The following is a 13,179-nucleotide window of genomic DNA, read 5'->3' as shown; positions in this document are numbered from 1 at the left end:
ACAAGATGATTTTGGGGGTCAATGGAGTCGCTTTATGTTCTTTACAGAAAACGTGGCAAGAAGCACCTTTCTGCATCACACAGTCAGACTGTGTGATAGAATCAGACAGGAAGCAGGCGTAGACTGGCAGCTGTAATTAGTCAGAAAAAAGGACTTTTATGGTCGTCCTTGCCGTAATTATCTCGATTCCTCCCGCCAGTTTTCCATCACTCTGTCTGCTTTGATTCGTCTTGTACCATCAGCCGGTGAAGTTGAGCAGCCATTTTAAAGTAACTGTTGGTCCGGATGTGTTGGACAGAGAAAGTCCCAACTCTAAAAGCTCCTTCATTCTCGAAATGTTTCTTGATTTCTACATGTGGAAGAAAAAGATGAATAAATCTTGAAGAACAAAACGCCACCAGACTTGGTCCTGATCGGCTGCTTTAACTTCCACCACAATTAACAGGTTTGAACAGGTTATTGAAGACCATCAGGGAAGGAAAAGGAAGTTGGATTGTATTGAAATCTATGGGAAAATATTCCTCCTTTTGATTTATGGCCTCTGTCTGCAGTTCATTTTGGTTCTTCTGGTTTTAAAGAACCAAGTCGACTGACATTTCTAATTTTACCAGTGTTCAATATTTTCAGGTAAAAATGAACCAAACGCTGAAGCGATGATTAGCATAAATGACTCACAAGCCAAGACCCTTTTGTGTGATTCAGTAAAATCTGGTGTGAAAATCACCTGCCGGTTTGACGCTCTCCCTCCCACCTCTTCGCTCTCACACTTTCTCAGGAGTTATATATAAACCCACCAGGTCGTTCAGCAGCAGAAGCTGGCGCTGGAGGAGGGAGCCCATTAAAGAGCGAGGCCTGACTGGGACGGAGGCTGGAACAGTCGGTGATGGTTTTCAAAGTGGCGTGGCCTCGGCTCCGGCAGGAAAGGATGCTGTTTGGTCAGAGCGTCGGAAAAGGATCAAAATATTCAGGGAAGGGGGTGAGAGACAGAGATGGCTTCGGTCGTGCAGGAATCTCACAGTTAAATAAAAATGATTCATCACGTTACTGACAGTTTTGGTTCCGACAAGAAAAAGAATTCATACATTTCCACTTAAAACTCAATTAATTAACTAAAGAGATCTTCTGAGCTCCTGCTAACGATGTCTGTCTCATCCAGCTCTTATTTGTCTGAGCGGTTTTCTTGTTTTAATCTTCTTGAGTCTATTTTCTGCTCTCCTGCTCCGTCTCTCTTTATTTAAACCAGCCACACGCTGAATGTGTTTTCTCCCCGCTGCCATGACACCTGAACTGTAATTTCAGCGACGATCTGTGAAGACACATTTCCTGGGTTTGGTTTTCGTTCATCTCCACCATCGGAGCAGATCTCTTTTTTTTCCAGTGCAGAATCAGTTTTTGTCGTCCTCTGTCTTCTACCTGATGCCTTCTGGAAACGATAAGGAGGGAAGTTGCTGACCACATTTGATTTAAGTATTGAACATTTTTCAATTGAAGCGCTAAATTAAATTTCACACAACCCCCCTCAGAGGCATATTAACAATTCCTCTTATCTCGCTGCCGTCTTTTTTCCCCCGCTTGTTTCCCTTTTGCGTTCTTCCCTTGCGGCCCATCTCAGCGCCGTTTCTCCACCTTCCTCCGTCAGCTTTGTGCAGCTCATAGCTGACAGTCTGTCCATGCCCACACTTGCTGAATACCAGAGCTCCAGCCTCACAGGCCCGGTCTTGGGCTGCCGATCAGACCTTTAACAGCTGCCTGTTCGGCTGTCAGTCTCAAGCTTTGTCAGCTCGTTGTGTGCCACCGCTGTTGTGCGTCTGTGCTCTTGTCGTAATCTTTGCAGGTCACCTAGATCCTTTCACGCTAGTCAGGCTGTCAGACTCGACACTTTCTATTCTTTTGGCTTTTGGCTGATGACACGAAGGCGTCACCGTGTCCGTTTGGAGTCACCATGCAAAGAAAAGGATTTCTGTAGAGCCAAAACAGAGAGAGAGAGAGAAATGCTTAAATGATGACAGAACTATTTTATCGGAGGCCTTATTTTTTTAAACAGAAAAATAAGCTGTCAGTGTCACAGTTTGAGACCTTTAAGATCCTTTTCTGAGCTGATTAAAACCAGGAAAGTCAGAAAGGGGAAGATTTTCTGTCAAAATTGAACTTACATCTCGACATCTGGACTTTGTTACTTTCCTGGAAAGATTTGCAGCCTTTAACTTTTGTCTGTTTTGGTTTAGCGTCGATCATCGTCTTCATCACGATGCGATCCAGCAGCTGTTTAAAATGGCCACTCAGGGTGTTCCTGTCAAACCTGACGGGGCTTCACTCCTCCTCCTCGTCTTGCTGGACTAATATTTGCCTGTAAATTTCTCCTGGCGTCTGACTCCCAGGGTGTGATGGATGTGACAGAAAACATCGTAACTCATCTGGCCCATCAGACTCGCCGTGTCCTCCGGTCGGCCCCGTGCTCCCGAATCCGACCGAGATTTATTTATCACGGATTAGTGGCCCCGGGTTTTTGGGAGGATGGTCATTATTTGATGTTAGACTTCAGCATCTGCTGTGTTTACTGCTGATACAGGACGTCTTCTAAAACTGAACCAAAATCAGAGATGTCTTCAGGGACTCGATTTCACTCAGATACGAAAGGAGCCATCTTTCAGTATTTTACGCAAATGAAGAGGCCGGTGGCAAAAATGTGAGTTTTAGGAAGCTGAGCTGAGTGAAAACCTTTTAAAGATCTTCACTGTCTGTCATTCAGGGCGCCTTTTATTCTGATAGAACACACACAGACACCTCGGTTGCCATGGCAGCGTTGATGTTGTTTTGGCCTGACTGATGGATTATTCTAGGATGCAGAGTATTTGTGCGTCATAGATAAACATGTGAACAAAAGCTCAGTGATTTAAAAGCAGTTCTTAAATCTGGGAGGTTCATGTGCAGGCTTTGGGGGGGCGACGGCGGCTTGGGAAAACGGATGTCTCTATCAAATCGCAGGGACGTTGTTGATCTGCTGCGTTGCCTGACTGGAATCCAGATAATCTACAGAACGGCTCAGCCATCCAGCTGGAGTTACATCACCGTCTTGTTGCTTTAGTCTGCTCACCGGTGCAAAGTGTGTGTGTGTGTGTTACATTCCTGAATCTCCTGCGTACTTGATAAACGTTTGAGGTGAGCTAGAGGTGAACGTTTCATCCACGCTGTAAACTCCAAACTTTGCGTCTGGACTCTGAATCCAGGTCCTTCCAAGGTTTGCCAGGTTAATCAGAGGCTCTAAATTACCTGAAGGCACGAACGGTTTCTGTCTCGACATGTCGGCCATATTTATCAGATGGGCTCGGCCCTGTGGAGGGATATAAATAAAGGCTGAGGGGACGGTTAATTTATGTTGTATTGAAGATTTGAAACTTGAGACTGTAAACAGATCGAGAAACCTTCAGTTTCTTCGGACCAGTGCAGCTTGTTCACATTTTCTGTTCCATCCAGCTGGTTTGGAAAAAGTTTTTATGCTCTTCTTTCTGTTTAAAAAAAGTGAAATCTCATTATAACAGAAAAAAGAGACACTTGGTGTCTCGGTCAAGGTGTCCGTGTTCAAGAGCCTGAACTTGTGACCTTTCATTTCATTTCCAAAGAGACTCACTGTGTGTGTGTGTGTGTGTGTGTGTGTGGTTTTGAGAAGAAAAAAATAACTCAATGTGCGACATCAACGCTGTGAATTCTGATGTCGCCACAACTATGTGCAGAGTGAGGTGTGTCGTCTTTGTTGATTTATCACCTCAGAATGTGGGAATGTGGAAGCTGCTTCCAAACGCCTGATGTGGTCAGCTGTGATCCAGATCTGCTCGGCTGCTCCGCCTTCCTCTGCTGTCACATTTAGTCTTCTAGTTGTTGTTGTTGTTGTTTGATGAGCTGGAGAAAAGAGATGAACCAAACCAGAATCAAGGACTTTAAATTCTGTTTTTCAAAGGCCACGCCCCCCCGCACGGCGTATTTAAGAACAAAAACATGGCCGACATCAGCCAAAATGCCTTTGCAAAGGGGAGGGGCTTAGCTATTGGAAGACACTGTTCATCCAATCATCATAAAACTTGGTAGACACGATCAGGTCATTATGGCGCACCAGGTGGCGCCACAAATGCAGACCATAAATGACCTGAAGGTGGCGCTATGAAGTCTTTAAAGGATTTCCAGCCTTTACTCACCTTCAGGACGACGTGCTGCATGAATTTGGTTCATTTCCATCAGCAGAATTTGGCAGCTTTTCTCGATTGAGCCTGAAATGTGTTGGGAAGAAGCAGATATGAGACGGTGTGTAATATTAGTCTTTCTGATATGGAGTCAAGCTCTTTGAGTCAGGGACCTTCTGAGGTATCATTACATGCCTCACTAAATTGGTATTGCACTCAGTGGGCTGTGTAAATGCTTCTCGTGTTATGAGGTGGCTTCAGCAGCTAAATACATCCAGTGTGTTGATGTAAATGAGACGTTGGAGGTTAAAATGAAGAACACGTGTGACCGGTTTATAAATCACCCTTCAAAAAGCATCTCGCTGTGTTTCACCTTCAGTCGGGATGTTTTTTTGGATTCTTTCTGTTTTCTTCTCCTCTTCACTCGGTCAGTTCAAGCTTGGTGAAACTTTTCAGCTCCAGCACTGCTGCGACAGTCAAGATGTGGATATGCACGGCTGCGTATGTCAATACTTGGACGAGTTGATGGGGATTTGGTGGTCTTTTATTTATTTCCTGAACACACAATGTGGCGTGGCATGCTCGATGAGAGGAAACAGAATTCGTTTGCTCTGTTACTTGTGCGGCCAAATGTTGGCGGCAGGCAGGAGATACATAAACGTATGCAGATTCATACAGGTTGAGCAGGCCTGGATATCAAAATGAGCAGCATAAAAAACTATCATTATGTTTATAGGATATGCCAGATGGCTCCTGCGATGTTTCCCCAGACGGTTGTTTATTGTCTGCTATAAGGAAAATATGAAATGAAGCAGAAACAGCGCCGATCGCTCGGCTCTTCGGTGAAGTGAATGGACGGTTGGTGTGTTTGTTCTGGTCAGACAGAGATCTGTGTGATGCTGCTTTCTGTTTCACTTTCATGGCCGATGAATTTAATAAGAACTTTGACTTGAAAATATCGCTTCAGTCAACACAATAAACTCAGAAACATACAGGACTGATCCAGAGACTCTGACAGCGAGGCCTCTGATTGGCTGTGACATCACCCACCCACTATCAAAGATGGAGGATGAGAATGGACGGACAAACGAGCAGAAGGAGTCAGAGAGTCGGACTGATCCAGAGCTGATCAGTTTCAGATTGGACAGATTGAAGATGAAAAATCTGAATTCAGTTAAATGTGACACTTCAGCCTCCAACGTGATTTACAAGCAGCCGCCGCCGGCGACGTCGATCTGCTGCTGCACAAATAAAGAAGAATGACGAGCCAATGAATCATCAGCTGAATCATTGGGGGGGGGGGTGATTTAGAGAAATTGGAAAGAGACACGATGACGACTTGTTTAAATCTAAAAGGGTGAATCCTGCTGGGACACATCTGGTCTGCTGGTTGTTGTCGGATGTTTGTCGACTCCTTGTTGTGTTGTGTTTTTCCTTCCTCCTTTATTTTACTTTCCCACTTTCTTTGTCTCCTCTCTCCTCCTTCCTCCTCTTCCTCTTTCCGACAGACTCTGTGTTGTCTGAGGAATTGAGTCTCATTTCCTTCCTGCTATCATTCTTTGCTTCCTTCCTTCATTCTTTTCTTTCGAGTCACTTCTTTGAAATGTCTCATTTCCTGTTTTTGTTGGCAAGTTAACAACACACACACACTGTGTTGCTCTCAGTATGAACTTTCCACCCCCCAGCCTTTAGTCACTCTTCGTCTTCTGTTTTTTATCGTTGTCTTCCTCCTTTTCTTTAATTTCCTTTTAGTTTCTTCATTATTTCCTGCTGTCTGCTGGTTGAGGTTTGGGGGTTTCGTCTTTGTGGTGAAAAATCTTTTACTCGATTAAGAAATCGCACTTTTTCTCACTTGAAGCATCGAGTTTGTTCTTATTGCCCTGTTAGCTGTTTACATGCTAATAATTTAGCACCAAGTCAGACTGTTTTTAATCAGCGGCACCAAAAACACCCTGAATGCCTCAGAGACATCGACAGTTGAAAGTTTAGCTTTACATCCTAATGAAGTGTTAAATCGTCAGGCCCCCCAATCTGGCCATAAATTTGGTTTCAAAGAAAAGCACCCCGCCTTCTTCTTCCTTTAGAGGAGCCATATTTCTTCTTCCGTGCTTCCGAGCCGCGGCAGAGGCGGAGCTGTAATTCACGAGCTTCTTCTCCTTCTGTAGATTTATGCTGACGTTGATGAGGAGCTCAAATCGTCTCTGCGTTCTGCCGCAGAGCGGCTGCAGCTTTCCTCTGCGGAGGCCAGCCGGCTCCACACAAACAATTCGTTTGAACATTCACATCAGACAATAGATTCAGTATTTATTAGTGACCTTTATTTTCACAGGCATCCTTAAGGACACTAAATGCATCGTGAACCAAACGTGTGTGAAATCTTTACATGAGATGAAATCTAAGGAGGTTTGTGCTTCATGTCTCCGCCAACACATTTAAAACAAACAGGCTGAAATATGATCGAGATGAGATTTTGGATGGAAAGACACACGTGAGATTAGAAATGTAATCCGGAGATCAGAGGAATCTGCCTCTGCATCCCAAACAGCTCCTCTTTCATGTTGTGGAGCGAAACGAGGTGGTTTTCTGTCGTCCTCTGACTCGGTGTGTCTGTGCAGAAAATCAGGATTACTGTCAAACAGTCAGGAGGCTTTTTTCTCTCTGTGAAGGTGTTCAGTCCTGAAAATGTTCCAGAGCAAGAAAACTGCATGAACGCCAAACCAGAAATCTGCAGATGCCTTTTTTAGTGTCAATCATGAAGCGAAGAAATAAAATAAAACTTGATTAAGCAGATACTTGGAGCAGATACTGAAGCTGAAATTATATATTATGTAAAAAGAACCAAACACATCTTGTGTTCAGAAACACCAGCTCACACACAGGAAGTGGCGTTTGCGTTGCTTCTTCAATGCATGTCATCATTTGTACGTTACAGGTTGTTGGGAAATGTGGGGGCCTCCGAGTGAAGCCGTGGAATTGGACGCAGTCGACCTTTTGGCCCCCCGGGTTGTAAATTAGCAGAGCGTTGATGAATCTATCACGCTGGGGGCCTCAGGTGTCGCCCCGAGTCGGCCTCGGCGGCTGGATGTGGACATGCAGATGCTGCTTTCGTCTTTCCTTCGTCGGAAAATGAGCAAACTTTTGATAACTGGCCTTGTTTATCTCAAACTGAGATAGATGAGCTGTGAGTCTGTGAAAAGAGGAACTGAATTTTAATAATTTCACATCAGGCAGTCAGAAATATTTGGGTGATGCAACATTCCCTCTTTTATTCTCATATTAATCGATCGGCGGGCTCAGAGGCCCAAACTGTGTTTACATCATGAATATGTATGAGAATGTCAGTAAACAGAAAGGACTCATTAGAATATTGTTTACACTTGGCCTGCCGGGGTCACGCTCTCCGTTTGACGGTCTTGACCCTCGCTGTCTTAGGACGCACCTCAGCCCTGCACCATTTTGGCTCTTTGACCTGTGAGGGAACACTTGCCTTGGAGGGGGGGTGGGGGGGGGTCTGCTAATAAATAACACACCTTCATTTTCCTTTAATCTAATTTCATCCTTTCAGTTTCATCTCACCAGTTTTTGTATATTTTAGTCTGAATACTTTTGATTTTTCACCAATATATATATATTTTTTATATTTTTTACCACGTTGGTGTCCTTTTTTTTTTTTTTTCCAAAAAACAGATGTAACTGCCTTCTTTCCTCGTCCTCTGGTTATTTAAAGTTATTGACGCTGCAGGAAATGATCATCGCACTTCCCATAATCGACATATCAGAACATTTATTCTTCTCGTTGTTTGTTTCTTTGGTTGTGATTTACTGTGCTGCCGTTGTAGCATGAATAAGTAAACACTCAGCGGAGCTGATGATGATTTACAAGGAAAACAAACAGAAAAGAGAAATAATAGACATTTAGGGCGGAGAGGAAGATTAGTAAATCAAACGGGAAGTAACAACATTGGTATTCACAGCAGACTCGTCTCTGAAGTTACACTCTTTAATCGGCATCTGTCGCTGCCTTTCTCCCCCCGCAGCCTCCGTTTTCCACCATCTGTCCAGGTGCCAGTCTTTGACTCTAAAACCCTAAAACACCGTTTCACTGCCTACCAAAAGAAACACAAGCCACGTGCTGAAACACAAACACACACACACACATTAACTTTACAATGTTTTAGTGCCATTTAGCTGACGCAGACTTGCAGCAACAGCCCAAGAATGAGCTTTAAATGTCTGCTCATCCGAGTGCTGAGCAGTGCCAGGCTCAAGGCTCATTCTTTCCAGAGTGAGTGAAGTAATTGTGCGTCTTATGTGTCACTGCCTTTCATCTGCCCACTAAAAGTCGTATTGGATGGCGGTGCTGAGACTCCTCCGGTAGGCTGAGGAGGAGGTTTAAATTCCGACACTGTAGAGACTTGTAAGGAGTGATACACTTCTTAGTTCCTGTCAGTGATGAATGAAATGACTGCTGAAGAATGCCCTCGCACACACACACACACACACACACACACACACACACACACACACACACATCTTGAGATGTTGAAACATGCTGCAACCTGAGAGAAATATTCTCTAATACATCTGCAGGATCAGAAATGGAGTGCCCACAGGTGCAGATTTGGATGATTTGGATTCTGGTGGCTGACGGCCGGTTCCTCCTGCACATGAAGCTCTTTTTCCTGAGCATGCTTTGGTTTTCCTCATCATGACTGACTGAGTTTGTGTTTTTGTTCCGTGAAGCTTTATTTATTCAGGGAAGTGCCGCCAGCACGTCAAGCTCAGATCTGACTCCGCCTCAGTTCTTCTGTTTCTGGATTTATACATCTTGGACTTTTGTTTCAAAACCAAACAAAGATCTAGAAGGCTGCAGCTCAGTTATTTGTCATCATACAATTCAACCATAAGACATCCAACATTTGATTCTTTTCTGGCATTTTATTTTGAAGGGTTGATATCCATGAGAAGAACCAAAAACATGGACCTTCAAAATCTACCTTTAGAGTGTATGGACCTTTTGAAGGAAGAAGGGGAAGTCTTTTGGCCAGATTTTGAAGAAGGGTTCTTTTTAATCATGGTGTTACGTTTTTAATTTCAGCCAGAGAACCTTTTCTTTTTCTGACATAGTCATAAATTATCTCCCCTCATTTCCTGCCAGTCTCTGTAATACTGGCTCTCTAATAAAAGTAAATAATACGCATGAAAAGGTTTTTAACTTCAGCTGAGACGCCGGGAGTTGGTTTCAAATTATAGAAGCAGACTTTCTAATGTAGAAGGAGGCTGTTACCATTATTAAGATCCGAAATGTGACGACAGTAAAACCACCTCTGTGTGTCTCTGAAGGTTTATTTACATGGTCTTCGAACAATTCTGTGTTAATTATGATATGGGAGAAAGTTCAGACTTCTGTCAGCAGTCAAAACAACAAAGCAGCAGGATGAACGCTCTATGAAAACACACTCTCAGGTGTTTACTGCCCCAAAAATAAAAAAAAGTCTTTGGTCATAGTAAAATTCACTGCACAGAAAATATCAAATGTACGAATTGTAATTAAAAGTGTAAATTAATAACACTTCTTGCGGTATTCGTGCCTTTTTCTCTATTTGGGTTCTCTGAATCAATTTGTGAGAGATAACTGGCTGATAAAATCTGGTTCTTTCCTAATTGGCTCGGCCTTTGGCTCGCTTTGTGGCGGACTGCAGAGGAAGTGCTGCCATCTCATTAGAGTCCGGTTCGTTTTATCAGGCGCTAAACTGTTGAGACAAACAACACGGTGGGCTGTTATTCTTCATCTGCTAAAACTAAGTGCCTGGCTCCTCCAGGGTTTAATTATACTGTGTTGAGCTGAATTTGAATTAATGAAACACTTTGTAATAGTTTGGGACCAAGGCGGCACATCAACGTGTCCTACTTTTACCGCCGCAAATCCGTCATGTGCTGCTGAAGGCAAAACCAAAAAAAAACATGGCAGGTTTTAGGTCCACCTCCTTTCTGCTTCACACTTTGCGTCCATTTTGATATTAAACTTTAAAGTACTGATGCCAGGAGGTGGGAAACTTTTCTGCACCGAGGAGACTGACCTGTTGGAGGAGACGAGGCTGGAGCAGTAACTTCTTTAAATCACTTTTAGAGACTCATTTTTATAGAGTTGCTTTTATGTGATATCGTGTGAAAGCTCTCTGCAAACTGTAGCTTTTAAAGGAAGTCAAGTTTTTTTTCCTTTCTGTCTTCAGATGAAGGCTTCACCTGTAAAACTCCAGCCATCGCTGACATCGTGATTCTGGTGGACGGATCCTGGAGCATTGGCCGCATCAACTTCAGGCTGGTCAGGACCTTCCTGGAAAACCTGGTCTCAGCCTTCAGCGTGGAGTTCGACAAGACCCGGATCGGTGAGGAGGTTTATTTTAAAAAGATAAAGTAGTTTTCATCTTCAGGTGTGAGCCTTTAAACAGAAACACCTTCCGACTCCCCATTTCTCGTCCATGCAAACTGCTCTATCAAAATAAAGTTAAAAGCAGAAGGCCTTCCTCCCTCCAAGCCTCAGACTGGGACCGCATGACCCAGAAGCTGGTTCTGGTTTCATGTTTTGGGCTAAATGAATCTGGGACCAATGAAACACCTCCTGATCAACTGAATCTGATGTTTTCACGTCCATTTCTTCTTCTTTGTAAAGTTTGGCAAAGTTAGAAAAGAAATCAGATTTATGAAACAGAATTTGAAACAGAATTTGAGTTTGCAGCCATTGAGTGTGTGTGTGTGTGTGTGTGTGTGTGTAGGCCTGGCTCAGTACAGTGGGGACCCCCGGATCGAGTGGCACCTGAATGCTCACACCACCAAAGACTCTGTGATCGATGCCGTGAAGAACCTGCCATACAAAGGAGGAAACACTCTGACAGGTATGCCGCCCCTCCCCCCGTTATCACAAAAACAGCCCCAGGCCGCCACCCACCAAATCCACGCTCTAAAAAACACAAGTTTGATGATGACATCTGATGATGCTGGACAAAAGAAAGCCTCGACCACGTGGCTGATACCCATCAAGCTCATAAAGTCTTTCATTCGTTCAGCTGCGTGTCGACCCAAAACTGTGTGATCTTTAAAAAGTCTCTTAAGTGGCCTTAATTTTCTGCTACGAGTCGGCGTCAGATTCCTCAACCAATGAATAAAACAAGGCGTCAAAACACGAACCAGAAAATAAAAAGTAATGAATTATCTTCCAGGCTTCTGCACATCTGCACATCAGACTGTGTTTTCTGAAGTTTCTTCTGAAATGTAACTTTTTTTTAAGAAATGTGTTTTCCATCTTTCATCATTCATCTTTGAAAAATCTGTCTGAGTCACAACAAAACATACAAATAGTCAGCGACCAAGTTCAGTCGAGTTCTTCAGTCTATTTTTCTTCTAGTTGTTTTTAATTAGGTGTGATGAATTAATGTTGATTATAAAGTTATTGCTTTTTAAAACGGGAGCCAATCAGAGTGTCCGATGTGGAGACGTGACTCCACATGTTTCAGATTGTTGGTTCTGATTGTTTCTGTTCAGGGTTGGCTCTGACCTTCATCCTGGAGAACAGCTTCAAACCGGAGTCTGGATCCAGACCTGGTGTTCCCAAGATCGGAATCCTCATCACCGACGGGAAGTCCCAGGATGATGTCATTCCTCCGGCCCGGAGCCTGAGGAACGCTGGGATAGAGCTGTTTGCCATCGGTATGCCCTCTGATACCGTCACTGTATTATTATAGAACATGGAGGAATCCCTTTAATGTAACATCTGTCTGTCTGCAGGCGTGAAAAACGCCGACGAGAACGAGCTGAAGGCCATCGCCTCTCCTCCCGAGGAGACTCACGTCTACAACGTGGCCGACTTCAGCGTGATGAGTGACATCGTGGAAGGCCTGACCAAGACCATCTGCGACCGCGTGGAGCAGCTTGACAGGCAGCTCAAAGGTTCGACCGTGGTGCCGTTGGTTGTAATTATGAGCTCAGGAGATCCCTGAGCAATAAAAACCATCCCCGTCTAACATAATGCAGCAGTGACATCAGCTTCATTACAGGAAAAAGACGAGTTTCTAAAATAGCAGCTGAAGGTTTTGTCAGAGTAGAAACTAAACGGGGTTCTTTCAGCAGGTGCTTTCTGCCTCTAATCTCCGTCTCCAGGTGGAGAACCCGCGGCCCCGCCCACTGCTGTAGCTCCTCCCCGCGACCTGGTGACATCTGAAATCACAGCTCGCAGTTTCCGGGTGACGTGGACTCACGCACCGGGCCAGGTGGAGAAATACCGTGTGGTCTATTACCCCGCCAGCGGAGGGCAGCCAGAGGAAAAGGTACAGACGGGATTCTGCCCCGAACCGGTTTCACACAACAACGAAAGTTTGCTGTTTGTGCCTGACTGTCGACATCCGTGTTCGGCGGCGCTCGTCTCACCTGCTGTGTTTGGAAAAGAGACATTTAAGAAAAGTTGCCAAATGCAGTGACTTCACTTTCATACACAACCTCGACACAACGCTGATTGTTTTCGGCCGAATCGGAACTTTTGTACAAAATCCCGGAAATGAATTTGTTTCTTTCGACAGCTGAATATTTTCCCAACAATATGTCTTCCTAAACAATCGGCGTGCCGTCGTTCTGTGGTGAGGTGTTCAGGTTCCCCTCCGGCGCTCTGGAGAAGCTGAGCAGCAGATTGATTTCATCCTGCTGCTCTCATAAGCGCACAGACGCTGATTCTCTGGGTTTTTATTTATGTTGATACTGTTCCCTCTAATTTTTATCCAGGTTCTCTTTGATGTTTATTAAAACTCGCAGCTGGAATGGCCCAGTTTCCCCACGAGGAACACTGAGGTTTCATCAAAGCTAATCTCATCTAGTTCCAATCCATTTAAATCTCTTTGGAGAGGAGCTGGATGCCTACAGCAACACGTGGTGCTTTTCCAAACCTTCCAAACACTCACTTGTCAAATAAACATCTTTTTTTGGATGTTTTTCATGCTTTTTGACATCTAAAGTG

General features: G+C 44.2%; 1 protein-coding gene across 1 annotated transcript in view; it reads left to right on the top strand.

Moving 5' to 3' along the window:
• col14a1b (collagen, type XIV, alpha 1b) overlaps positions 1-13,179 on the top strand; it is a 71,586-nt gene that overhangs the window by 13,058 nt on the left and 45,349 nt on the right. The window contains exons 6-10 of the mRNA XM_029513480.1: positions 10,409-10,564; positions 10,952-11,071; positions 11,718-11,882; positions 11,961-12,122; positions 12,339-12,499. Of these exons, the coding sequence (XP_029369340.1) occupies positions 10,409-10,564; positions 10,952-11,071; positions 11,718-11,882; positions 11,961-12,122; positions 12,339-12,499 (764 nt within the window). The remainder of the gene's footprint in view (positions 1-10,408; positions 10,565-10,951; positions 11,072-11,717; positions 11,883-11,960; positions 12,123-12,338; positions 12,500-13,179) is intronic.

Source organism: Echeneis naucrates, chromosome 11 (genome assembly GCF_900963305.1).
Source record: "Echeneis naucrates chromosome 11, fEcheNa1.1, whole genome shotgun sequence".
Taxonomy (NCBI): Eukaryota; Metazoa; Chordata; class Actinopteri; order Carangiformes; family Echeneidae; genus Echeneis; species Echeneis naucrates.
The sequence above is the reverse complement of the archived record's forward strand: the minus strand, read 5'-3'. Positions and strand labels throughout refer to the sequence as shown.